At 40.3% G+C, this 24,611-nt stretch overlaps 1 protein-coding gene across 1 annotated transcript in view; it reads left to right on the forward strand.

Annotated features, from left to right (window-relative positions):
- Positions 1 to 24,611, forward strand: part of eys (eyes shut homolog) — a 286,827-nt gene that overhangs the window by 160,221 nt on the left and 101,995 nt on the right. Inside the window, exons 33-39 of the mRNA XM_034681752.1 lie at positions 7,157 to 7,281; positions 7,850 to 7,974; positions 8,561 to 8,777; positions 19,248 to 19,438; positions 21,572 to 21,663; positions 24,254 to 24,404; positions 24,588 to 24,611. The exon at positions 24,588 to 24,611 is cut by the window's right edge and continues 89 nt beyond it. Coding sequence (XP_034537643.1) covers positions 7,157 to 7,281; positions 7,850 to 7,974; positions 8,561 to 8,777; positions 19,248 to 19,438; positions 21,572 to 21,663; positions 24,254 to 24,404; positions 24,588 to 24,611 — 925 coding nt within the window. The remainder of the gene's footprint in view (positions 1 to 7,156; positions 7,282 to 7,849; positions 7,975 to 8,560; positions 8,778 to 19,247; positions 19,439 to 21,571; positions 21,664 to 24,253; positions 24,405 to 24,587) is intronic.

The raw sequence follows: 24,611 nt of genomic DNA on the forward strand, positions 1-24,611 counted from the left end.
AAAAATGAATTTAATCCATATTATAATACAGCTGTAACATAACAGAATGTAGAAAAAGTGAAGGGGTATGAATACTTTCCGTACCCACTGTATATTGATCATTTTGAGAAACTTTGTCTTTCTCTTTTGATTTTCATTACAAATGGATATTGAAATATACTTAGCTTGAGTCTAACATGACTGTGATACATAATGTGAGACTTGTCTCTGACTGAAATTACATCATGTCTCAGAAGAACGTTGCTACAGTAAACAGTTTGTGTGTAATCAGATACAGCTGCAATCCTCTACGTTGGTTGCAGGTGAATCATTACATTTTAATTGCTGACATGCTCTCCCCTGAGTGATGAAGTGTGTCTGAATACAAGGTGTATGTAGTAAAAGTGTGCAGATTTGACACAGCCGCTCCCTGGGTGCCTTACAGTTAATTACATTGTCTAACCTTGTGCTGATGTGCTGCTGTATGCTCAGTGTCATGATTTAATGTATCCCAGACTGCTACGACTCCAAATAGGTTTGTGCACTTAACTGTGTTACATATTGATGAACTGAGCGGCCTGCTGCCCCAGCACTGTAGTCTCTATGTTTTCTTTATTGAAGACTCATTTGAGGGAGACAATGTACTGTATGGTGTGCATTTACATGAAAATATGTCTGGGGGGGAAATGGTCAATACACACTTTTTATATATCCTTAAATGACCTGCTTATCTACATGCTGACATTGTGCACACTTTACAGAGAAGGTGAACCTTCTGCTGAATTTGAACATCCAGAGATGTATTTTTTGTGATTGAAGTTTATTATAATTGGCATCAAGAAAAGCAAATATTGCATGGTGAGTAAAGTACAAGGTAGGGGTTTATACGGACACATAATGAGTGATATAGGTGAGTGTTTTCATGTTTTAATTATGTAAGTGAATACATCAACAATCATACATCAGAGGCTCCACCGGCCTAGTGGCTTAAGCTGCCCCATATACAGAGGCTATTCCTGGTTGCAGCGGTCGCAGGTTCGACTCCCGGCCTCTACCATCTGCTGCATATCCTCCCCAACTCTCTTCTCCACTCATTCCCTCTCTCTCTTCAGCTGTCCCATCAAATAAAGGCAAAGAAATGCCCCAAAATATAAGTTAAAAAATGTAATGCACCCGTACGAGCACAAGCTCTCTACCTCATGTTAGCTAACCCGACTGCTACATCATCACTTGTTCTTCCTTATATTTAGCCAAGCATTTTTTACACTCCTCACCATAGAACTGTTGTGTTATTGTCCCACTGTTAACTGATGGTACACAAAGAGCAAAGTTAAACCAGATTCAACTTCCCTGTATGTGCTCACATAGCTAATAAAGCTAGAAAAGGTTCTGATTCTGAATTTAAAAAATAAGATAGATAAATAAGTAATAATAATATTTCAATTTTAGTTGCATCCATGGGAAGTCACCTTCACAAATCAAACCCACTGCATACAGCTCTCCCCTCAGAAATCTCCAGCAAGGTCTCAGTGCCCACTTCAGCCCTCACCAAAGTTTGAAAACTGACAAACTGGCTGCTTTTCCCAAGTGAAGCAGGTCTAGGTAATCCTCCAGCCAAGAATCCTTGGAAGTAGCACGCCGGCTTTTGCTCTTTCCAGTACAGTATCATTAGTCTCCTGACTGAACGGGACCATCACGCCTGTAGGTGTGTTATCAAGGGCCAAGTTTTATTATCAGGCTTATTGCCCAAAATGCACACAGTTGGAGAGAGGGAAAGATCAGCACCTTTAATCTCTGTCATCATTGCAGGCGCTTCTGACCATAAAGTCTTTACTGCTGGGCGTCCCACAGCAAATAAAACAAGTAGCTGAGATAGACACAATCATGCTAACACAGAGAAGAAGCGTTGACATTCATTTCTAAGACATGAGTCACTGAAGCTCTGTTGTCAGGTTATAAAAGGCTAGTTATGACATTTTTATTATTTCTTATTTCATTTTGACTTTCTGTTTTTAATTTCAGTGTTTATTAGCTTTTGATGCTGTTTCTTAATTGGGGAGGTTTGTGATACTCCAGGGGCGAGACCCAAAAGGATTTTAATTAGTGTAAAGCTCAAAACATCCTACCATTTAAAAAATGTGTTCAAATACAAAAGATGAACAATCAGGAGCTGCAGCATTGTGAGTGGGTGACACAGGTCTGGGTCAACCAATTGCACAACCTGCCCTTCACTTAATGACTGTGAAACTGTATTTCCTTCTAAAGACTCGTTATTGTTTTTATTTCAGTCTATGAAATCGTTTTGACAGTCTAGTTTTTGCTATTTTGTTAGTTTTTGTTGAAAATATTGTGAAGTGTCATAACCTGGCTCAAGGGCCATGACAAATACAGGAAGGACTCTTGAGTTAAATGCAAATTTTAATTATGTATTGTACAAAAAGGAAGTGTGTTACCTGGGACTTCCACCAGATCCTTGTCCAGTCTGTCTCTGATCCACTGCAGTCCGGCTCCGGGCTTTGAGAATGCAGCACAGAGCAGGACTACCGGACAGCTGGAGTCATGTGACCAATGTTTTCCCCTTGTAATTACTGACTCAAGGATTCTCCTCCTCCTCTCCTCATCCATGTTGTCTTTCTGGTCCTCTGAAAACCTCTGACCTGTTGACTCCAGGCCTGGCTCCGCTCATTATGACGGTTTGTTGTTGTAGTTAAGTGAAATACATCTGGTGATAACACAGAGTGTTTTATTCTGAAGATTAACCGGATGTTCTTGTGTTGTTTTGGTGCCTGACTTCCTGTCCCGCTCCATCTGCTCTGTTGAGATTGATGCGTCCTGCTCCGGCTATCCGGCAAAAATACAAGTCTTGATGACTTGACTAGAATGGAAACCGATCAACTCCGAGACGTGACGGATCAGAGACGGACCGGACACACAGATCTAGTGGAATTTGTCCGTTAGTCAGCAGAGTCAGTGATGTAAATGTCAATGCATGACCTGATGAAGTGGGGAGTGTTGTCAGGGAAAACTAACAAAGACACAAGTGTGTAGGTGATGGCTGGAGTGATGAAATGAGAGAGCGAGAGAAAGCATCACTAGGGTTGTTTTCTTTTTGCCCTTCAGGTGATCTGAATCAGGCCTCTCAAACCAATAAAGAAAAAAGGATGGGTTAGTCAAGTCTGTAGTGAGAGAGTAAGGCAGAGATCATCACATAAGTTAGATGATCTTACACCTTGAATACTCTGCTAAGAATATTCAAGCTCTCAATGTGTAAACGCTCTGTAAGGTGGTGAGATCTGTCTTAAGGTGAGGTTGCCTCTCGAGTATATCTCCTTGTGGACATATAAATGCATATATCATACCACCAGTCCAGTGTTAGTCAGATCCAGTTAAATGCTATGTGGTTTATTCTTGTGTGCTAGAAGGTTCCAGTTTTGTGTGTTTTGTGTAGAAGGCTATCTGCTTTATTTATATCACAGACTTAAAATAAATCTATGAATATCTTGTTTAGAGGCAGACATGTTTGTATATCCACACACTTTTCCACTTGAACAGAGAGAGTTTGGTGAGGCTAGTACTCTGACAAATGGCTTAGAATGTAAAATCAGTCATGCAATGGGTTTCTTGGCCAGCCCACATCTATAATACATGGAAAACAGAGTGTTGTTTTATCTGCATGTTATGTGTGAAGTGGCACACGTTCAATCCAGCACCTGTTCCATTTTCTCTCTGTTACGGTGGTCAGGCCAGAGGTTTTATGCATGAGACCCTTCACACATTTTCTGATGTTGTAGTGAAATATGATTAAATCAACTGTGTCTCACAGATCTGATTTCCAAAAAGGGGATTGTGGCCTTGGAGCAGCAAACAGTAAAATTAGTCAGGTTTTGGTACATTTGAGCGTTTGTGTTACTTTTTTTTGGATGTCAGATATTCTCATTCAGCGTTCAGAGGGGTTTGCAGGTCTGATGATTCTGTATGGGAAATCCATGCGAGCCAGCAGACCTTGCTCTTCCTTGGCCTCAGGTAGCTTTGCTGCATGATCACGCTCATTGTCCATCTGGAAAATGACTGCTCCTCTACAAAACGTAAAGCCTGTGAGGGTGACATCTGCAGAATCGAGCATTACCTCTCTTGGCGTAACCTGTGCAAATCTTCAACTCCACAACAGACAAACCATCACCACAGCTTAATATTTTAGCTGGAGTTACCTGTGGATTAAATGCACTGCTGCTTTAATCCATTCTGTTTTATCTTCCTTTTAAATGAGGACTCAGATTAAGTAAGGTCTCTGATTTCAAGTTAGTGATCTGGAAACCTTCCTGGAGTTCTTACCAATGATTTTCTGCTTTGATTTGCACACTTAGTCTTGCTGGACCAGGTTTAATAAGGTGGAATTTAATTAGTGATTATGAACATACCTTACATAGGGCAATATTCCAAAAGCAGACAAATAAGCAGGACCTTAAGTTACAGAGAAGTGCTCTGGCAACATCATCTGCTAACTGGGCGGATCAGTGTTTCCTCTGATCTTCACTAAGGTCTTTTAAAAACATCCTGTGCCAGAAATCTAAAGTACTGAGTGTGTGTTGGTGTGTGCATGTGTGTAAGCGTGTGTCTGTGTGTACGGGCATGTCCAGAGGGGTTGCCAGGGCATGCCCCTCCCTCAGAATCTGAAAAGCCATCTCAGGTGTCACCCAAATATCCTGAACAACTTTTTGCTACTTGCCGTGTTAGAGTTGGGACTCTTGATAAAATCAACAATTCTAATGAACTATTTTAACAGGCTGCCAGAAGCTTTCTATGCATTTAAAGTAGCTTATTGTTTTTCTGGCACTTAAAATTGTAGAGAAATTCACATCTGTTTCATAAGACAAGTGCGTAGGAGAGGAATCAGTCCATCAAAAAATTACAAGAAAACTTCTGCATACTGTCAGATATATATTTATTGGCAGTATTTCAGTGTTTTCACTCTTTCAAGTACTTGAATTGCAACTCAGGACAAACATCATCCTTTGAATCATAAAATAATTAAGTTTAGAAGAGTTTAGTTTTTGCCAGTCTGTTGTCTTTCTTTTTGAAGTTGAAAGTTATACACAGGAATATCTGTAAGATACTTTAATGTCAAGTAGAAGGGGTGCCAGTTTGGCTTAGTGGTGAAGTCGCGTGCCCCATGTACAGAGGCTGCAGCCCTCCCATGGACGGCCCTGGTTCGATTCCAGCCACTCTCTCTCCAAATTTCCTGCTGTATCCACTGCCCTATTCTCTAAATGAATAAAAGTAGTAAATATAGTCATGCTGTATATTCAACAATCAGACACTGACACATAAATAACTACAGGAGTACATTTCAGTAATGCAGACGAAACCATTTCAAATACACTTAACATTCAACACAACTAGTCCTCATGGAGATTAAAGGAGTGACAGATGATTGCAGAGGTTAAAAAATGATACATTAATAAAAATTAGGGGTGAGCCCGACTAAGGATTTGTTTAGTCGAATCTGATTCATCAGATTTTGCCCATAGTCGACGAATAGATGAATGTTTGTTGTTTTTCCTTATTGACCCAAAGTCTGCATGATGGTGACCGCATGACAATATTACGCATAACCCTTTACAATTAAGAGACTCGTAGCTTGAAGTAAAAGGGACAACAGAATATTGTAAGTATAAAACTTAGATTTTTTAAATCTATATTGCAAAAACAATGAGGTGATGAAGGAGAGAAAACTTAAATAAGGCCGCCATCTGTTAAACATGGAACAACGCGCCACTATAGAGTAAAGAATCAGGAGATATTTAAACAGTGTTAACACAGTGGAGAGCAGCGCTGCAGAGGGTAGTTTGTCCAACTTAAGGCTAAACATTTAATGTATAATGTATGTATAGTATATATGTATGTAATGTACAGTATAATGTTCAAAATCAAACCTGAACCAGCTAAAGGGTTTTTAAATCTCTTAACAGGACCTTTTAAAACAGTCTTTCATCACGTCTTTGTCCGCTTGAGTCTTTTCAAATTGTACGTGAGGAAAACCATTGTGTGTACGGGCAGAAGTGCGCTCCTTGCTTTGTTGACTGTAAATCCTGTCTTTGAGAATATCCTCTCTGATGGTGTGGAGGTGGATGGGATGCTGTGGATTGTTTTTGAGGCTTCTGATAGCTTTGGGTATCCCTCCTCGTTCTTTTGGCACTGCACGGTTTTTGTGTGGTCCGGTAATCCTTGATCTCACAGCCCTCTTCATGAAGCTGCTCCTCATCTTCATCACTATTTTTTAGGATCAACTGAAGTTTTATTTCCTGACATTTTGAGCTACCATGAACGTAGAAAGATTTAAAGGTCTGCTGAGGTACGTCTGCTCCACAGGTACCCGCTAAATGGGAGAGTCCACCTTTAATTACCAGGGGAGATTTAATTACCACCTTAAGGAGATTTAACACTTCAAGAGCTGTTCTCAGAATCACATTAAATACGTCTATATTTATATAAAAATAGGCTAAATGAGACACTATTTTTACGGGAAACAGCAAAAATAGTGTAAAATTAGACATTGAGCACCCCCATGGTTTGAATGGAATGATCCACATTTCATATGCAAATATTCGACTATGAGATTGGCAGTCAACTAAGGCTCGTTAGAACGAATTGTCGAATATTTGACTATTTGGGGTCACCCCTAATTAAAAAAAAACAATTTTTTATTAATAAAATCTGTTCAACTCCAAATTATTACATCTGTTTGACACAAAGCAGCTTCATTTAAAGGTTGGATTATGTCCTTTTGTTGTTTTGAACAGGAGGGATCTGACAAGAACAATTTAATTTCAGTCTGGCTGTACCGGTGCATTCATAAATAAGCGCTATAATTACAAATTTCACTCCTAATAATCATTTCAGTAAGATGTTGAATGTTTGAATAAGTTGTGTATCTGTTTTTGACCGTCAGCAGGGAGGTACATGTGATTGATTTGATGTGGAGCTTTAACTAATCACTACAGCTTGTGTGAAGAATAATAACACATACAGACTTACATATGATGACATAAGAAGCAGAGCTGACTGTAGAAAGTTTCAGTTCTTCTTGATAAACAGTGGAAACAAGTTTTTCTTCGAGGTGCATTGTGTCACGCTGTGAGACAACCACACAGTTTTCAACTATGATATGTTTTCTTAGCTGTCCGACAGGTTTCATGGGGGACTTCTGTGAAGTGGATGTTAACGAATGTTGCTCAGCGCCCTGCCACAACGGAGCCATTTGCCAAGATCTTATTAATAGCTACGTCTGCCACTGCAGGTCAGGTGAGTCACTCAGACATCCTGTGAATCTCTGGGTTTGCTCTGAAACGAGGCAGCCAAAGCACTTTGTTTTTCTTTTCTCAGACCTGTTTAAAGAAACCTTTGTGACTCATGAGGAAGATTTCAGAGATACAGGCTTGATGGGAAGACATTTTTATAAGGGAGCAGGCACACCACATCCATACTACATACATTTACTGTGCCCCAGATGTGGTAGAGCACAGTTTACCATATGTAAACCATGTTAATACTTATATTAGATTGAAAGGGGCCTATAAGTGTCACTAAAGGTTGCTATTATGCCTGCACAGCTTCACTCAAAAGCCGAGCACTTGTTCTCCGGGGACAAATTTGTAGTCATACAGTACTAAAAAAGACGATACAGCCCGGGCTCATTAAAATGTATGTGGCATCTTACTCTTTAGTGAAAGCCTTTTCTTGTCTTTGTATGTGTGTGAACCCAAAAAGAAGCAAATCAATGTAGGAGAATCTGATTGATATTCACTTCAGAGGGTGGAAGTGGGAGAGCCGGGGCTCACCACGGCACTCTGTGGGCTTTTGTTCCTGGCAGGTTGGACAGGCCTTCACTGTGAGGATGACATTAATGAGTGCCTTCCTCAGCCCTGCAACCAGGGGATCTGCATTCAGAATGATCCGGGCTACGGCTACACCTGTTTCTGTCGTCCTGGATTTGTGGTGAGGCTACCCACCTTACTCCCTCTCTCTGTCACCTCTGTCTGTTTTTTTTTTTTTTCCTTTGTCATCTTCCATCTTTATTCCACCTTCATCTGTTCATTTGTCTAACAATAAGACATCTAATGGCCTTTTTGAAATCTTCTGGTTCAGCTGAAGAACAAATCTGTTTAGTTTTTCAGGGCTTGGAGAAAAATGATGTTTATTTTTTTAATGAATGTGTCTGCTTTGGTTTTGGTGTATTTTTCTTCATGTCCATGTTTCTCTTGTAAAATGTATTTGACTGTGCATTTTGTTTATGCATGACACAATTATAAAACCAAATCACTCAATGAATAATTAATTGCCTTTTGTACTATTTAAAGAATTTACACTCCTAAAAGTTACTTGTGAAAAAGCAGAACTTTTAAGCTGTAGATGAAAAGTGAGACTAATCAGAAACCCTTTTCTATTACCTGATTCTTAACCCTTATATAGCCATGTTTTTGTTACATAAAACTACATCCCCTTAAAACTTATTGTTCTGCGATCATGAACTCCTCTTTAACATCTCATCGCAGAATTAAATTAGTTTATTTTACGTACACAGGGGAGGAACTGCGAGCACAACTATGACGACTGCCTAGCGAGTCCGTGTCCTGAAGCGTTTTCCTGTGTAGATGGCATCAACAAGGTCAGCTGCCTGCCTCCTGTTACGGAGACTGTTCCCTTGGCGACTGTACTCAAGAACATCACTCACGGCTCCACTCCACCCAGAGCGTCGATGCCAACACTCAGCCCGGCACCGACAGCGGAGCAATTTGCAGGTACACATCAGACTGTGCAGGCATGTTGGTACATGCAGCAGAGTATATCCACTTTTTATTTTGTACTTTTACTCTCCTTCATTGGAGAGGTAAAAACTTAACTTTTACTCTCCTTCATTGGAGAGGTAAAACTTCTCCAGGTCCTTCTCAAGAAATCAGAATATCGTGGAAAATGTTCAATACTTTCAGGCAGTTATTTAAGAGAGTAAAAATGCAATATATTCTAGACTCATCATTACATGTAAACTAAAACGTTTCAAGCATTTTTCTATTTAATTTGATAGTTATGGCCTACAGCAAAAAAAATATTAATAAAAGCATATCTAAAAACATTCAAATTTTAATTCTAAGTTTGAGTAAATTACTCTAGGGACAGAATATATACCGTGTATCTTTAAGTTTAGTTCAGAACATGCTACCATGATAATAGGGAAGGCTGCTGACTTGATAATAGTCAAGCAGACAATCATTGACAACCTCCACAAAGCAGGGTAAGCCACAGAAGGTCATTCCTGAAAAGGCTGGCTGTTTGTAGAGTGCTTTTTTGATACGTGAAATATCAGTGGAAAGTTGAGTGGAAGGGAAAAGTGTGGCAGGAAAAGGTGCACAAGCAAAAGGGATGATGGTAGCCTTGAGAGGAGTGTGTAGAAAAGTTGATTCAAGACCTTGAGAGAGCTTCACAAGGAGTGGACTGAGGCTGCTGTCAGTGCATCAAGAGCCACCGCACAGACGTCCTCAGGAAAGAGGCTACAATTGTGGCATTATCAGTGTCAAGCCACTCTTAAACCAGAGATGTCAAAAGTGTCTTACCTGGGCTAAGGAGGCAAATAACTGGACTGCTAATCTGTGGTCCAAAGTCCTCTTTCCAGGTGGAATTTAAGGTTGCATTTTATTTTTAAATCAAGGTCTGATACTGTGGAGGAAGAGTGGAGAGGCATAGAATCTGATGTGCTTGAGGTCTAGTGGGAATTTTCTGCTGTCTGTAATGATTTGGGGTGCCATGTCATCTGCTGGTGCTTTATAACAATGCGAATTACCTTCTCCAGCAGGACAGAGCACCTGCCGACAGCGCCACAATTCCTACCAAATGGTTTGCTGACAATGATAGCACTGTGCTTGATTGGGCAGCCAATTCACCTGACCTGAAACCCATAGATAATCTGTGTGGTATTAAAAGGAAGATGAGAAACACCTGACTATATACATATGAGCTGAATGCTGCTATGAAAGCAACCTGGGCTTTAATAACACGTCAGTAGAGCCTCAGGCTGATTACCTCCAGGCTAGTCGCATTGATATAGTAATTCATGGTAAAGGAGTATTAATTATTTACAGTCTGTTTGGTTGGTTAATTTTTTCAACAGCTGCTTTAATGTTATTGTAGAAGATCAGTCCAGTCACATATTTGGTTGACAGCTCAGAGAGAGGGACTTCGAATGTCAACACTATCCCTCCCAATTAGATGTCCTCTTAGCCCCCCAACACAGATCGGCGTGTGCAGTCATGATAGCACTCATAACCAATCAGAGGACGTAGTAGGGGCCGCCCCTTAACCGGACAGAGGATTGGAGATTAGCTATGATTGGTCCGTCATAACGGGAACGAGGGGAATAATAACATTGCTTGATCCAAAGGCATTGGAAAATGCAGAGATTTCGCAATAGTCTCAAATTACTCCACTTACTGATAAGTACCGATAGGTGTTATGACCTATTCTCTAAACCCAGCAGAAAAAAGGAACGTTTTTTACACCATTCCTACCAACAGCAGCTTAAAGTATACAGTGCCTTAAATTGAATTTTAGCAGGAGCCTCTTACATTGATGTAGTGGTTAGGGATGGGTACCTTTCACATTTGAACCGATATGGTACCGATACCCGGTACCTGGGAATCGGTACCGGTATTCAACGGTACCAATTTTTGGTACTTTTGTGTGTTTATGTGTTAATACATTTTAATTAAAAAAAAACAAACTCAAATTTGTTTAATTTAACATATTTATTTAATTTAACATGAAATGAACAGAAACAGGATTATATAGATGATTAGATATATTAGCTGACACGTGCTCGTGGCGTCTAATTGCTCTTTCGGGAGCTTATCAATGAACACACGTGAATATCTGCGGACGGGAAAAAGTCAGTTCTCCGTCTCTTTATAATAACAGGACACACAACTTACTTGTTGGGCATTCACGCACACAGGAACGGTTATAAACAGGGCAGGTAGTCGGAGCGAGAGAGTCAGTCTCAACCATAGACTGTATAAAATAAACGTAATCCTCCTGCTCTGCCTCGCAGTGAGTACGCGCGCCCGTCAGCTGCAGGCTCCGTTTGGCGCGCTCCCGCGCAGATGCAGAGAGCAGAGACGTTCAACCGATCAGTCTCTGACTTTATTACAGGGCGAAAGTATGGAAACTCTCCTCCTCTTCCACTCCCTCACAGTCACAGGGATGCGTTCAGGTACCGAAACATGGTACCGTTTGGTTTTACGTGAGTCGGTACTCGGTAGTACCGACGGAATTCGGTCGGTACCTATAAAAGTACCGAATTCGGCACCCATCCCTAGTAGTGGTCCTTATACTTCTGTGAATCCTGAGTACAGTATAAGCTGGAGTATACCCATGCTCTTTTCTTATTCAGATCTGCATGCAGTTTTGGTCTTCATTGTTTGAGACAGGTTGAACTTCAAAGGCTGAGTGCAACTGAAAAAGTTTCAATCAAGCCCCCCGTTCAGATTAGTTCATCATTCTTCAACTTTCCGACGGTAACTTCTTGGCATGCGATGAACTTTGAATCAATATGATTATAAATTATATTGATATGCTGTTGAAACACAGACTTATGGCTTCTGGAAAGGGAATCATTTTGATGGACAATTACTTAACTACCTAGAATAACACCTGTTACCTCAAAATGAAATTGGTGAGAATTTTGGCAGTGGATCAACTTCAATGAAAGTTTCTCAATCAAGCCATAGCTCCAATACCTTTGCTATTACTTCCATTAACATTATGTGGGCGAGTGACACTAAATTTTCTAAATTGATAAGCCATTACACCAATCAATTAGCACCTAGGATGGTGCAGCGTTTCTTTATGACAAATTACAAAGCTATCCTTCCCTTGTCCTTGCCTCCAAACATTTTTACAGCAAGGTTTGCCAGTTTCAGAGAGAGGAGCCCCCGCTGAGCCGGCACTCCAAATGTGATTTTAGAGCCTTTGGAACATAGCAGGAAATGATATATTAGATTTGATTGAGAGATTGTCACAGTTTGTGCAGCTGTGTTGAGAAAAAAAAAACCCTGTTTAAGTCTAACCCAAAGTGAACTTTCTATTTCTATTTGAGGGAATTGTTTCAAAGAGTGATAAGACTGAGAACTATTTGGTGATATATCCTCTAGCACACAAATGACAGACACAGCACAGAGTGTGTTGTACATTATTGGTGTTGGATTCAGTCATCTATGTGAGAGGAGAAATTGGGAGCACTGGGCAGATTGTTACTTCTTGACAGATGAGGTCTGTCTACCTTTGAAACTGTTCACAGAGCTGTAAAACAGACCTATTGAACACAGACGAGCTTGAACCAATTCAGGGCGACACTCTGAAAATCACTGTGGGCCAAAAATAATGGAGTCCTCGCCTGCTGCACCTGATCCAGCCCTGATCCACAGCATATTGCGTTGGTTTGAAAGGGTTAAATATGCACACAAGGAACTGAAAAAAGGAAAACAAATCAGAGATTCTACACACTGAAACATCCCTCTCCTCTAACATTTAAGTTCATAATCAAAGTAAGTAAGAGGACCCAGAAACTCATGAGTTTATCTAACTAGGTCACCATCTAAATGCATGCAGTGCCCTTGGTGCTGCTTGAAATAGACTCAGACAGTGCTCTTTTAAACCCAAGACTGCTCTACAACCTTTGAGAAGTACCAAGATTGTTGGAATGTAAACACTGTGGGAGTAGTTTATTTGTAGTTTACATTATATGCCAGAAAAGCACAACCTGTCTTTTAAAAGCCACCAGGAGGCCAAATCCACAATATCCTTCTCATTATGTGTTTTCAGGTCTTTGGTACTTTTGGTACTGAAATTATAGAAATAGCCATGTGAAGATATGCAGTTGTTTATACCAAGTGTTAGTGTAGATATTCTGACTATTGACTGAAGTGCAGTCTCTTAGTTTTGACCACTGATGATCCATTTATTGGCTCCAATTTTGTAGAAACTCAAGCTTTGTAATGTCACTTCATTAGCTAACCCTACATACAGATCATTTGCATTGCCTCCCTGATAGGGATGGGGCGACTATTGCTATGATATTGATTTGATATAGAATATAATATTGAAAATATCATGATACAGTGATTCTGATAATCTATATATATGGTGAAACATCATGATATCTGAAGTGAAGAATACAAAATTCTCCTAAAGGCAAACAGAAGGATTGATGTCTCAGAATAAAGACTTGGATTAGCTTTTTCTTTCTTTCTCTTTGGTTTTGAAAGTGGCTATTACTTCTTTTAACTTCACTTCACCACTATTTTATCCTGCTGTCCACATCTTCTTCTGTTCACATGACCTTCATCCATGTCTAACGTGATTGAGTGAGAGAAACTGGCAGGGAATTGTCTTTATAGCAGGTTTTTTATCAATCTTTGGCACAGGTGTATTGATATCAGTATTACATAGGCCAGGGCAAGATATATTAACGTATCAATATATTTGTAATTCTTAGCCTTTAGAATAAAAAAAGGGATCTCAGCTAATGTTTGTTTGCTACCCTCTTTCACACATGCAATGCATTCCTGAAGTTTCCCAAAATAGTTTGTGTGAGCTTCAAAGCTTGATTCAAAAAGGCAACTGGACTTAGTAGAAATTCTTGAAGACATTTCCCCTCTCCTCTAAAAGGCTTCTTCAGTTCTAACCAGACTGGTGGATAGAGCTAGAAAGTATAAGCTTTTAAAGGTCATAAGTGTGCTAATGGTAGTCATATGGGGTCATTATCAAAGTCATTAAATTAGATCCTGAGAGTCGTTCAGGTTTTCAGTCATCTGTGGGTTGTTGAAGTCACATGATCCCTGGTGTGAGTGTGGCCTTACTTGTATTGATAGTGACTTAAAATCAGCATTGTATGTTGGAGATTGGTGGTGTCTTAGGCCACCCCCTCTATAAAGGGAAGTTGTTCAAGCTTAATATAATTGGCTTCCTTGACACCTCTTTCAAACCAACAGTCTTCTCTGCCCAGAATCTGAACCTTGCTGTCCTCAAAGGAGAGTCCCTCGTCCCTGAGATGTAGATGTACGGCTGAGTCCTGGCCTGAGGAGCTGGCTCCTCTGTTTGGCTGAGCTGCATGTGTGAACTCATAAATGGCCAGAGTTTTCCTCTGAATTCATCCAAACTATTTCCCACCAGCCCACGTCTAAAAAGACCACAAGAAGTGGGAGTGAGCCAATGTGTGAATGCAATGTTTTTAAAGTGCAGAAATTGCCTTTTTGCTTGTTATAGCCGTATTATAACACAGACAATCACCGCGACACAAGACTCCGCCATGCTGCATGCACCACCCGGCTGCTCCACCTCACATGAATCAGACTGCTTTGAGTTGTGAGAGAATGGCCCACATGGATAATTCCCCACTGTGAGGAGCATTTATGAACAGCATGCCCCTGAATATCAGAGCTCAGAGCCTGAATTATCTAAAAATGTCAGGAGTTCAAGTGTGAAAGGAGCTAATGATATGGTTAGTAAATCGCTCTGTTTCTCATAACTCAGTGACCGATTGAAAAATGAATATTTTTCAGATGGCAGCGCTGCTCCTTCCTTTATTTCTGACTCAGGTAAATTAAACATCCTCTTTAGAGATGCAGTACTCTGATTTTCTAACAATGTAAACAATGTAAACAGCAACATTTGTAATTTTTCATATCCTGTCAGCTAAGAAGCTTTATTTTCATTCACCTTCTTTCTGTGGATTTTTTATCGGACTCATAACTTTGATATCATTTTTACTGTTCATCATTTTCTATTCTTATCTCAATTTTTGTATTAAAAAAAGTTCAGTTCAGAAGCATCAATACAGTTACCTGATTTCATCTCTGCTATGCCAGGAAAAATATAATGGCTTCTCATCCTGTGCTGTGGTGATCATTTTTCTCAGTAATGAAGTTTTGATATCATACATGCGGTCTTATTTCAAGCATTCAACTAAGGGGTGTTTTTTTTTATTTTATCAAACCTTATCTTAATAGATGAAGTTCAGTTCAGGAGCAATAATAAGAAACCTTATTCCTCAGATTGCGATAGTTGTCTTCAGGGATTCATTCTTCTCCCCCTCACTGTACATGCAATGCTGAACTCCACAGTATTTAAGCTCTTCGATATGAGAGCTGATGGGAATCTAGAGAGGACACTGCTGGTGGAGGGAAGCTTACTGCAGTTAAGCCACGATTTGGTTGACTTTCCTCGGAGTGATCGCCACAGCACAGGTGAGAGGGCTGTTATCTTTTGCTGCCACGTGTGGCGGAAATGAAATTACTTAAGCTGCTCAAAATCAAGTTGATGAGTGAGAGGTTAGCCTGGGGGTTCAAGTACAAACATGCAGCATCTGTCAGGGGCAGCCTCACAGTCTTAACCTCCATTTTTCAAATGCATATATTTGTTTTTTATAGCCCTGCGTGATGTTTGCAAGTTTATTTGTTAGAGTTTGATCCTAATGAAGTTGGCAGAGCCTGATTAGGGTGCCCATGACAATTTCACATATTCAGTGACACAACTTTGGAGACTCATAATGACACAGTTATAAATATTAATGAGAAAGAAGCTCTTTGATATGAAAAAATGTGTCTAAATGTGTCATTTTAGCTATGCTTTATGGCCCCTGCGCCCCTGTACTGTAACTGACGGAGCAGTGTGTCAGAGTAATGTCATCAGTTATTTTTAAAACCCGAAAGCAAAGATATAATTAGAGACAAGATTTGGGAAAAAAGGCGTATTATATTTAGGACTTGACTCCTTGGTATGTCTCAGCAGTATGGTAATGTTCCACTAAATCTTCTTACATAAGTGAATATGAGACATTCTCTGCTCAGTCTTGTAGGTACAGTGCAGAATGACCTTTTGCCTTCCCTCAGGGCTCTGAAATTACAAGGGTCCAAGAATGGTCCATAGCAGTATTTTATCTCCGTCCTGTGACAAGTTCAATCAGTCTATTACTTTGGCCTATAAATCAGGGACAAAACAGGCCTTACATCCTGGCTTTTTTTAAATCAATGGGGCATTAAGTCGACATCAATTAAACCACAACTTCCAGAGTCTATCATCATATTAATCGATTTAAAGTTGGTATTTCTCCAAATATATTTTTGTCCTGGAATAAATTTGACTTTAACCTGACTCACATCAGCATACAGTCTGTGCTGAAACACTGAGCATCAGCTTTCTGACTTACATTAAATATGACTCATATCAATTTTACATCCTCTATTATGGACATGTATGAAGACTGGCTGTAATTAAATCTGCTCTGAAAGATTTATGTGGAGGAATGTTCCCACTGAGACGACTTTTCCCTCCATACTTAAAGAAGAAAACCACCTGAACAGGGTCAGGAGAGACAAACTTATCTGCTGAGCTGGATGTGAAAGTAACTGAGGTTCTGACTCAATGGGATTCAGAGAGCTTTGGACACTACCATATATAAGATAAGATAAGACTTAATTGATCCCCAGGGTGGGAAATTCAGTTGTTACAGCAACCCAGACATAAGTACAGTCAAGAAGAAGTTTCAAGAAGTAAAATAAAATAAGTAAAATTAAATTAGATAAATAAAGATAGAATAAAATTTAGATATATACAGATTTTATTTTAAAAAGTCACTTAAACAAATGCTGATAAATTCCTCATAGACGTTTTTATGTAATCACTGTTTTGAATGTCTTTGTTTTATTTATTTTTGGTGCCATGTGTTTGTGACAATTTTGTTTTTGTTTCCATTATTTGTAGTTTAATGCTACTTATCGTTTGCTCAGATACTTAGTTTATTTTTCATTTTCATTCTTGATTTTATAATTGGCTGTTATTGCATCTTTGTTCTATGGATAATGTGTGACTTTAAATAATAGTTTTTCTTGTTTTTGTTTTGTTGTGTGGACCCCAGAAGGACTAGCAACCACAATGTGGAAGCTAATGGGGATCCTAATAAATAAAGAAATAAAGAAATATGTACAAATGTTACATATTGGCAACAAATCTCCTTATTAAGGACAAATAAAGATCTATTTATCTGTCTAATGGAATTTAGATTAAATAGCAGTAATTACAGGCAGTATAAAAAATGTTTCAGTAGTGACAGGTTGACATGGTGTGATTATGGTTGTTAATGACAGATTAAGCAGTAGATGGTTGGTAATGACAGATTAAGCAATAAATAAATAAATATGGGTATGTAATATGACCGTAAGTTGTAGTAAACAATAATAATGTAATATAACATAGTATAATATAGCAAAGATAATTATAGGCATTATAATGTCATCAGCAGTCAGAGAGTTGAGGAGTGTGACAGACAATGCAGGGATGGTATGGATCTGTTCATGGGGGGGGGGGGTTCAGTGGTCAGCGTGGTCAGCATAGTGCAGTCTGTGGCCTCTGTTACTGTTTGACAGTCTGATGGCGGTGGGCACAAAGGAGCACCTGAAGCGTTCAGTCTTGCACCGGGGTGGAATGATGCGTTGACTGAACGAGCTCCCCATCAGCCACAATATTATATCCTAGATATAACATTACAGGAAGTTTCAGTACTTCTACTTTTGCATGAGTCATTTTTTCCACATGTATTTGAACTCTGCTACTTGAGTAAAGGATATGTGTGCTTTTACCACAGCTGCTTCTTGGTCAGCAGTATAAATTATACGTGAATTATTAGGGTTGGGTTTGTATTGTCCACATTTACAATTTAGATTCAGCCTGAGTGAGCGTGTGGATGAAAAATCAGGTGTTAGAAGTTAAATTGGTGGTAAAAACAGGAGACCTTAAAAGGGGAGGCTGAAGCTAACTGCTAATGAGGTAAGATAGTGCCTGCTGGCAGCAGCCTCAGACTGCATCAAAGACTACAACAGACCAAACAAGGCTTTAAAATTAATGAATAGCTTTGTCTCTTAGGGGTAATTTTCCATCATCAGCATTGGCAAACCCCATTGTCAGGAGTGGAGCAGAAGACAGCGCAGTGTTGTTGCTCTGTGCGTTTATCCTCATTAATTCTCAGATCACAGTAGGTCTGCTCCTGATAATTCTCACTTTTTTTTTGTCAGGGGATTTTCCTGCGGGGTATTGGTCATATTGCTCTCAGGAGAAAATGGGGGTATTTAGGTTAGCTTGTTTGCCCAACGCCTTGAGGGGCCGGCTGTCAGATCAAACAGGGCCTGGCCTATTAGGACCTGATGTGTAACAAATATTGATAAAGGTCTTACTTGCCGCAGCCCAATTAATCATGGCAGCAACTTTAAAGGAGCTTTGCTGATTTCTCTTGTGTAATGATTTTTTTTTTCTCAGATAAGAACAGACAGAGCATGAGACAGGTGCATCCAGGAGTGCTTTTCATTTTAACAGGCTCTCCGCTTTGACTTTTCAGCAACAAATTGCACTACTTCCCTCAAATGAGAAATATATTGAGCATGAGCACCCCTAATGCTCGCCTCCAATTGCAGTCTGTGCCAGTCTTTTAAGTTTGTCTGCGTCACTACCCCCAATAAGCTTGCGGGCAGTGGAACTTTTACTGAAATGTCCCATAATTGCCCATTCTCATGGATGATATAAGCCAAGTTATTCCACTATAAAATGAGGCATGCAATAAACTTGTGTGAATATGTTCATTTCAGCCAAGACTCTCTTACCTAATAAAGTGCCATTTGCATGCTTCACAGCTTTCTGGCAAACAAGACTATTTACAGTATGCCAGTACAGTGGGCAAGATTAAAAAATAAAGCAGTGATGTAACCAAAAGCCCTCAAAGGCTTCCCCTGATTCAAAATAATAATTATCCACTTCTTCCCTCTTTGAATCGCCTGCTCCAGCGCCTTTAAACTGTATTCTGTGCATGTTCCTGAGGCTGTTCTAAGGACACAGGTCACATTTACATTTTGATGTGGCTTACAGTTCAGTTTTGTGTGCAACTGCAGAGAAACAAAACCAGAAAGTCCAAGTTCAAGCCTCAGTGGCCTTAAACATCCGGCCTGCTGAGCCGTCCTCAGCTAAACCCGAATCTTCATTAAATCTGGAGCTGCTACTCAGTTTCTCGCCCTGTACTCTGACCTCCCGGTGGAGGCAGAGTGAAGAGTTGAATAGTTCTCTCAGGGATCAATAGACAATCTTGGCAGAATTTACAGTAGAGATGCATAAACTGCAGTCTTTCTTGCTTCTGTTTACCGCTTCTCTGCATTGTTTTTTTCTTTTTTCTTTCCCAGATTCAAACTTTGTTCAGTACTTTGGGAATTCCTACCTGGAGTTTGAAGGAATTGACCTGAGCGTACTCAACAACATAACTGTGAGATTTCAGACTGGAGAAGCACAGGGGACTTTACTTTACGTGGACCAAGGACCGGCCAGTGGAGACTTCTTTTTCATGAAACTTTTCATCCTGGATGGAATCTTGCAGGTAAAACCAAGAGCTAGATCCAAAAGGGACGGCATGACCGCTCCCCAAAAGTGAAGCCAAAACTGTTAGCGGTGCACCTGGCAACTGGCTGCAGAAAGGGTCACAAATAAAGTACAATGTTGTGATTGACAGCTCTTGACGAATGCGGCTTCTGCAGCGCTGTGTGAGCCAGATTCCTAAAGCCAAGGAGAAGCAGAGGAACCTCAACTAACAAAAACACGAGAGCCACTGACCTTTCCATAAACATGAATGTCCGCCTGAAACCGATACAAGGAGCTGTGAGGTTTAATTTTACCAAACCTAGACGGGGATCTTACCTGATTCATTGTAAAACGTGTGTTGTGTCAGTTCCCCGGCCCCAAGAGTTGATCCCATCTGAACAGACTCTGGCTCAAATTCTCAAGATGTCAGCACCCGTTCTGGGCATAGACTTTATATGAAATAGATGACGCGCTTTCATCTCACACTGAAAAAAAAAGGGCGAAATACGGCCCCAAAGGTCGCTGACATATTGTACTGGTGACATGTTTGGAGCCAAAGCATGTACAAAAGTAATCTGGCTGGTGGAGCTGCGGGATTGACGTTACACCCTTCCACTAACCAAAACACACCCTGAACTTTCTGATAAAATGTCCCTCAGGTCAGTACAGTCCACAGCAGAACAGATTCTTGTGTCAGTCTGAAGCAGACACTCACAGTTATGGGTAGAATGACCCGACTAATTGTGTTAGTGCTTGTCACTTTTTCTCACGCTATGTGTCCTCTAATTCTTTGTTCAGGTAAAGAACATTTCAGGAGCCTGCATTCATCAACAGAGCTGTCAATCATGATGACACATCCTGTCTCTGAAAATAGAACACCTGCACATAAATCAGTGTGATGAGAAGTAACTGCTATGATACAAATCATGATTGAGAAAAGAGTACTGGATGTATATTTTTATTTCAACCTTTGACCCATGATCCATCTGTTATTATGGAGTAGGCAGGCTTTATCACCTGTACTGGTGGCTAGTGGATATGATGGACAGTGGGAGCTGGAATGGAGGGGGATTGCTCAGGGATGCCAGAGCTAACTGTTAAGCCACTCCGCGGAGTCATGGGCCTAACTAAACGAGACATCAGTGAAGGGAGGAGCCCACTTGATAACCCCAGTGATGTGCTGGCTCTCCCTGCCTATCTGTCCTCTTCTATCTCAGGCTTTAGGGGACATGAGGAGCCACAGGGTTGGCTACTAAACTTATCAGTAGAAGGCTAGTGGGTCTCTTCACTTAGAGCTCATCTTTTCTTTAACTTTAACTCAAACTGCAGCCAGCCACCAGGGGGAGCTCTAAATGTTTTGGCTACACTGGGAGAGCTGTTGTGACATCCATGCTTTTATACAGTCTATGAGCCTGAGGGGGTTTTGGCATCACTTTTGTACAGTAGGAGGATTTGGAAAATCTTTATTGTCCCCAAGGGGCAATTTGGTTTGCAACAGTAGTCCCCACACACATCATCAATACACATAATAAACAAACACGAGTTCACACATTGAATTTAAATGGATAACTACGTAACTCCTGTGGATGACGTCATTTTTTCTGTATATGAGGCCAAAGGTACCACAATCCTATGTGGATTAGCAACGACCCTACAGCTTGTTTAAAAACCCAACAGCTGAGGGCAGAAATGATCTAATATATCTGTTAGATCTGGCCCTCATAGTATAAGTGAACCTCCTCCCTGTTGGCAAAAGTCTAAACTCTGAATAAAGGGGGTGATGAGGGTCTTCAAGGATGGCCTTTGCCTTCTTAATGGCTCTAACTTGATAAAGATGCCAAGATCATTAGGATTAGTGCCAACAACCTTTCGGCAGACTTTGACGATATATAACCCAGCCTGTTTTTGTGAGAAGTGCTGAGGTTAGCAAACCAAGAGGTCATCGCAAAAGTTAAAATAGACTCAATAAAAGATGAATAAATTATTTTTAAAAGTGATCTATCAACATTAAAACCCCTCAGCTTCCTCAAGAAAAAAAGAGACACATGCATTTTATATGCGATCACTGATTTTTACTCTTAAATGTTCATGTTTTCTCATAAATGTTAGCCAGTTACTACAGTTCAACATGTCTTTAATCCCTCTGTTTCAGTATGCCTTCAGCTGTAATGAGGAGGAAGAGGTTAAACGCATCATCACATCCGTTCATGTTGACGATGGCAAGGTTCACATTGTTAACATCAGGTATGTTCACTTCAATTACCCTCATAAATAATAATACTAATACTAATAATAATAGCTGGCCTTTCAAGAAACCCAAGGTCGCTTCACAGGGTCAGGTAGGGGGTCCGGAGGGGGAGAACAGGTCATGTTCCTGTTTGGTTCATTCATATCCAGCTTCTGAAAACAGAAGGAATGCTGCTGTAATTACAGGAAAACATGATACATTAGAAGTGATGACTTATAATTTCATTTAGCAGCATTTCCTTTCCAGGCAATGACATAAACCCCCACGTGTTATGTATCTGCTTCAGGCAAGAATGTTTTCTATTGGGAAAAAGAAGCACATTCATGATAAGCTACTTAGCAGTATACATATTTTGTTCAAATAGTGTTAGCACCTCAGGTGGTATTAACTTGATCCTCAGTTATCCACTCATTTCAAGTGTGGCAGGTTTTTATGGAGAAGGACTAACACTGGGGGAGGATATAGGCCTATAATTGGCAGGAATCACCAGACTGGGAATTTATATTTTATTACGGAACGGGCTTCCATTTCAAAGAAGTAAAACAAACGTCAGAATGTGCCTATTAAAATGCATTAGTGATCACTGACCATGTTTTATTGGCTGTTCTAAAGTCTTCATTTGCAGTTTTTCATTACGAAAAGATTAACAAGCAAGAGCCGAGCACAAAATCAATGTTTAAATGATTTAAAGTGAGGCTGTGCCCCCTTTAGTTATATTGTTCCTAAGCCCGTGTGCTATCTCACTGCCAGCCCTCTCCATTATATTCTGACATGAAAAAGATTGCGGTTTAGTTTCAAGACACAAAGTTTATTATGTAGGAGAGGGGAGCTGGGACAAAGTGGCTAATGTTTGACTCATATCAAGTCAATTTACTTTGCATTTGAGGAGAGAATAAAACTTAATTCAACATTGAAAAGTGGACATTTCATCAATTTTTAGCAGGAGCTCTGCTGTAGAGATAATTCTTAGTCAAACTTACTTCTACAAAGAGATACAAAAATACGAAGGGTTTTCCAGAAATGAAATTATCAAAGAAAGTGAGCACAGATTAAAGGTAAGATACTGAAGGTGATTATGAACATGCTGTGCCAATGGTGAGCAAATGATTTCCTGCAGAAACAAAGCTGTGTGGGAAGGTTGCCCTCTGATTCTTGGCAGAGAGCTGCACTGCCCTAAATATGCAAGTGCGTCTAGAAAAAGACTCCACCTCTGTTTTTTTAGGCAAGATAAATACAACAGCGGTGTGAATCAATCATAATGTTCTGTATCAACCCCTCTGAGACGATGCAAGAAAGAGAGCTGTCATAAGTAGAGGGTTGGGAGCGTGGAAAAAATGGTTTCTGGTGTCACAAAGCAAATTCTTTGTAATTGTCTGACGGTCGAGTCCGTCCATCTTTGTCTGATTTGACCCAGAGCTACAACGCCATGGCCATCCTCAACGTCACCACCTAGCTCATTATAGACTTTTAATATATCTTCCCGTCAAAGACTCTCTTCAATATGTTAAATAGAAACCCTGTGGGGCTGACTTCTCAAGGACAGTGAGCACAGTGCCCTCTGGCTGCAGGCCAGGCCGCTCTGGCAGGCTGCTCCTAAATTAACCGCTTCTCCACGCTGGCTCTAGAGGAAGGACTTATGCAGTTCCGAGTTAGTGCCCCGAGTGTTTAGCCGTGTATGCAACAGCCTGCAAAGTACAGGCTTAACAAATCAGACTAGATTGCTTCGTGGAGCTCCTTGCTTCCACTCAGGGAACAAGAGGTACCAGGAGACATAGGAGGGGAGACTGTGCATCTGTGGCCTTAGTACCCTCGAGCTGCTCATGCTTGGTCCAAAATCTGCACTTAGGTAATTATCTGATCTCCCTGGTTGTTTCAAAGTGGAGAATTGGTTTTTGAAATCTATGAGTGGCTGTGGGGTGGGTCCAAAATAGTTGTGAGAAGGTGTTTGAGAGAAAACAAATAGGAGTTTGCATTCGCACCACACAAAGCAATTGGAAGTAATGAATGTAAGCAGGACAATTACTCGCATTTCCAGCACTTTATAAATCCTGTTAAGTGTTTTACTCTTCTTCTGGGAGGACAGTTAACAACCCTAAAGTTCTCTTTACAAAGTTGTTATAGATCTGTGCAAACAAAGGATTTCATATATTCTGCAGGATGAAGCCGCTTGACTTGATTTCATAACCCCAACTCAAAGGCATTCCTCCTGGCCTTGAAGTTTAAAGGGCTTTTATTCCTTCTCTTATTACCAGGATTAAACTTCTTTTTCTTAATTCATGGCGTCACTATGTCTGCCAAAATCTTATTTTTGAAGGGGAATTGATTATCCTCTTCTCAAGGCCACAAAAACTTCTCCCCTTTTCAACAGAGTAGCAATAAATGGATGAATTTTTTGGGGTATACTTTCGTGAAATTGTTATGACTTTAAAAGTCAAGAACAGAGACACACGTGCGTCTTTGAAAACGATTCCAGAAGACTCTTCTCGATAACACCCAATGACGGGACATGCTGAAAACACTGAAATAACAGCGAGTGTGCGGGGCCTCGTTCTATGATTAACATGATGTTTTCTCTCTCTTCTGCAGACAACATCTGACCCCGTGTGAAGCTCAGCTCACTCTCTCTGGTCACGAGAGAATCAAAAGCACAGTGAGCAATTACTGGCTGGGACACACAATAAAAAGAACAAACCATGTCTTCACAGGGGGTTTGCCGCCGCGATATCGACCCAATCAGGTAAGACTTCTCAGTCAGAGTGTTTTCTCATCAAAAACTTGATGTGTAAGGAGACAAATGTGTAAAAATAAGACAAATGTTAAGTTTAATGTCTATAAAAACAGGATATTAGTTCAAAGCTGAATAAAATGGGAAAGAACTGCTGAGGAATTGTGAGGATAAACTTTGTTTTGTTTCCTTCAGCGTGCAAAACCTTTCCATAACTAC

Source organism: Notolabrus celidotus, chromosome 4 (genome assembly GCF_009762535.1).
Source record: "Notolabrus celidotus isolate fNotCel1 chromosome 4, fNotCel1.pri, whole genome shotgun sequence".
NCBI lineage: Eukaryota > Metazoa > Chordata > Actinopteri > Labriformes > Labridae > Notolabrus > Notolabrus celidotus.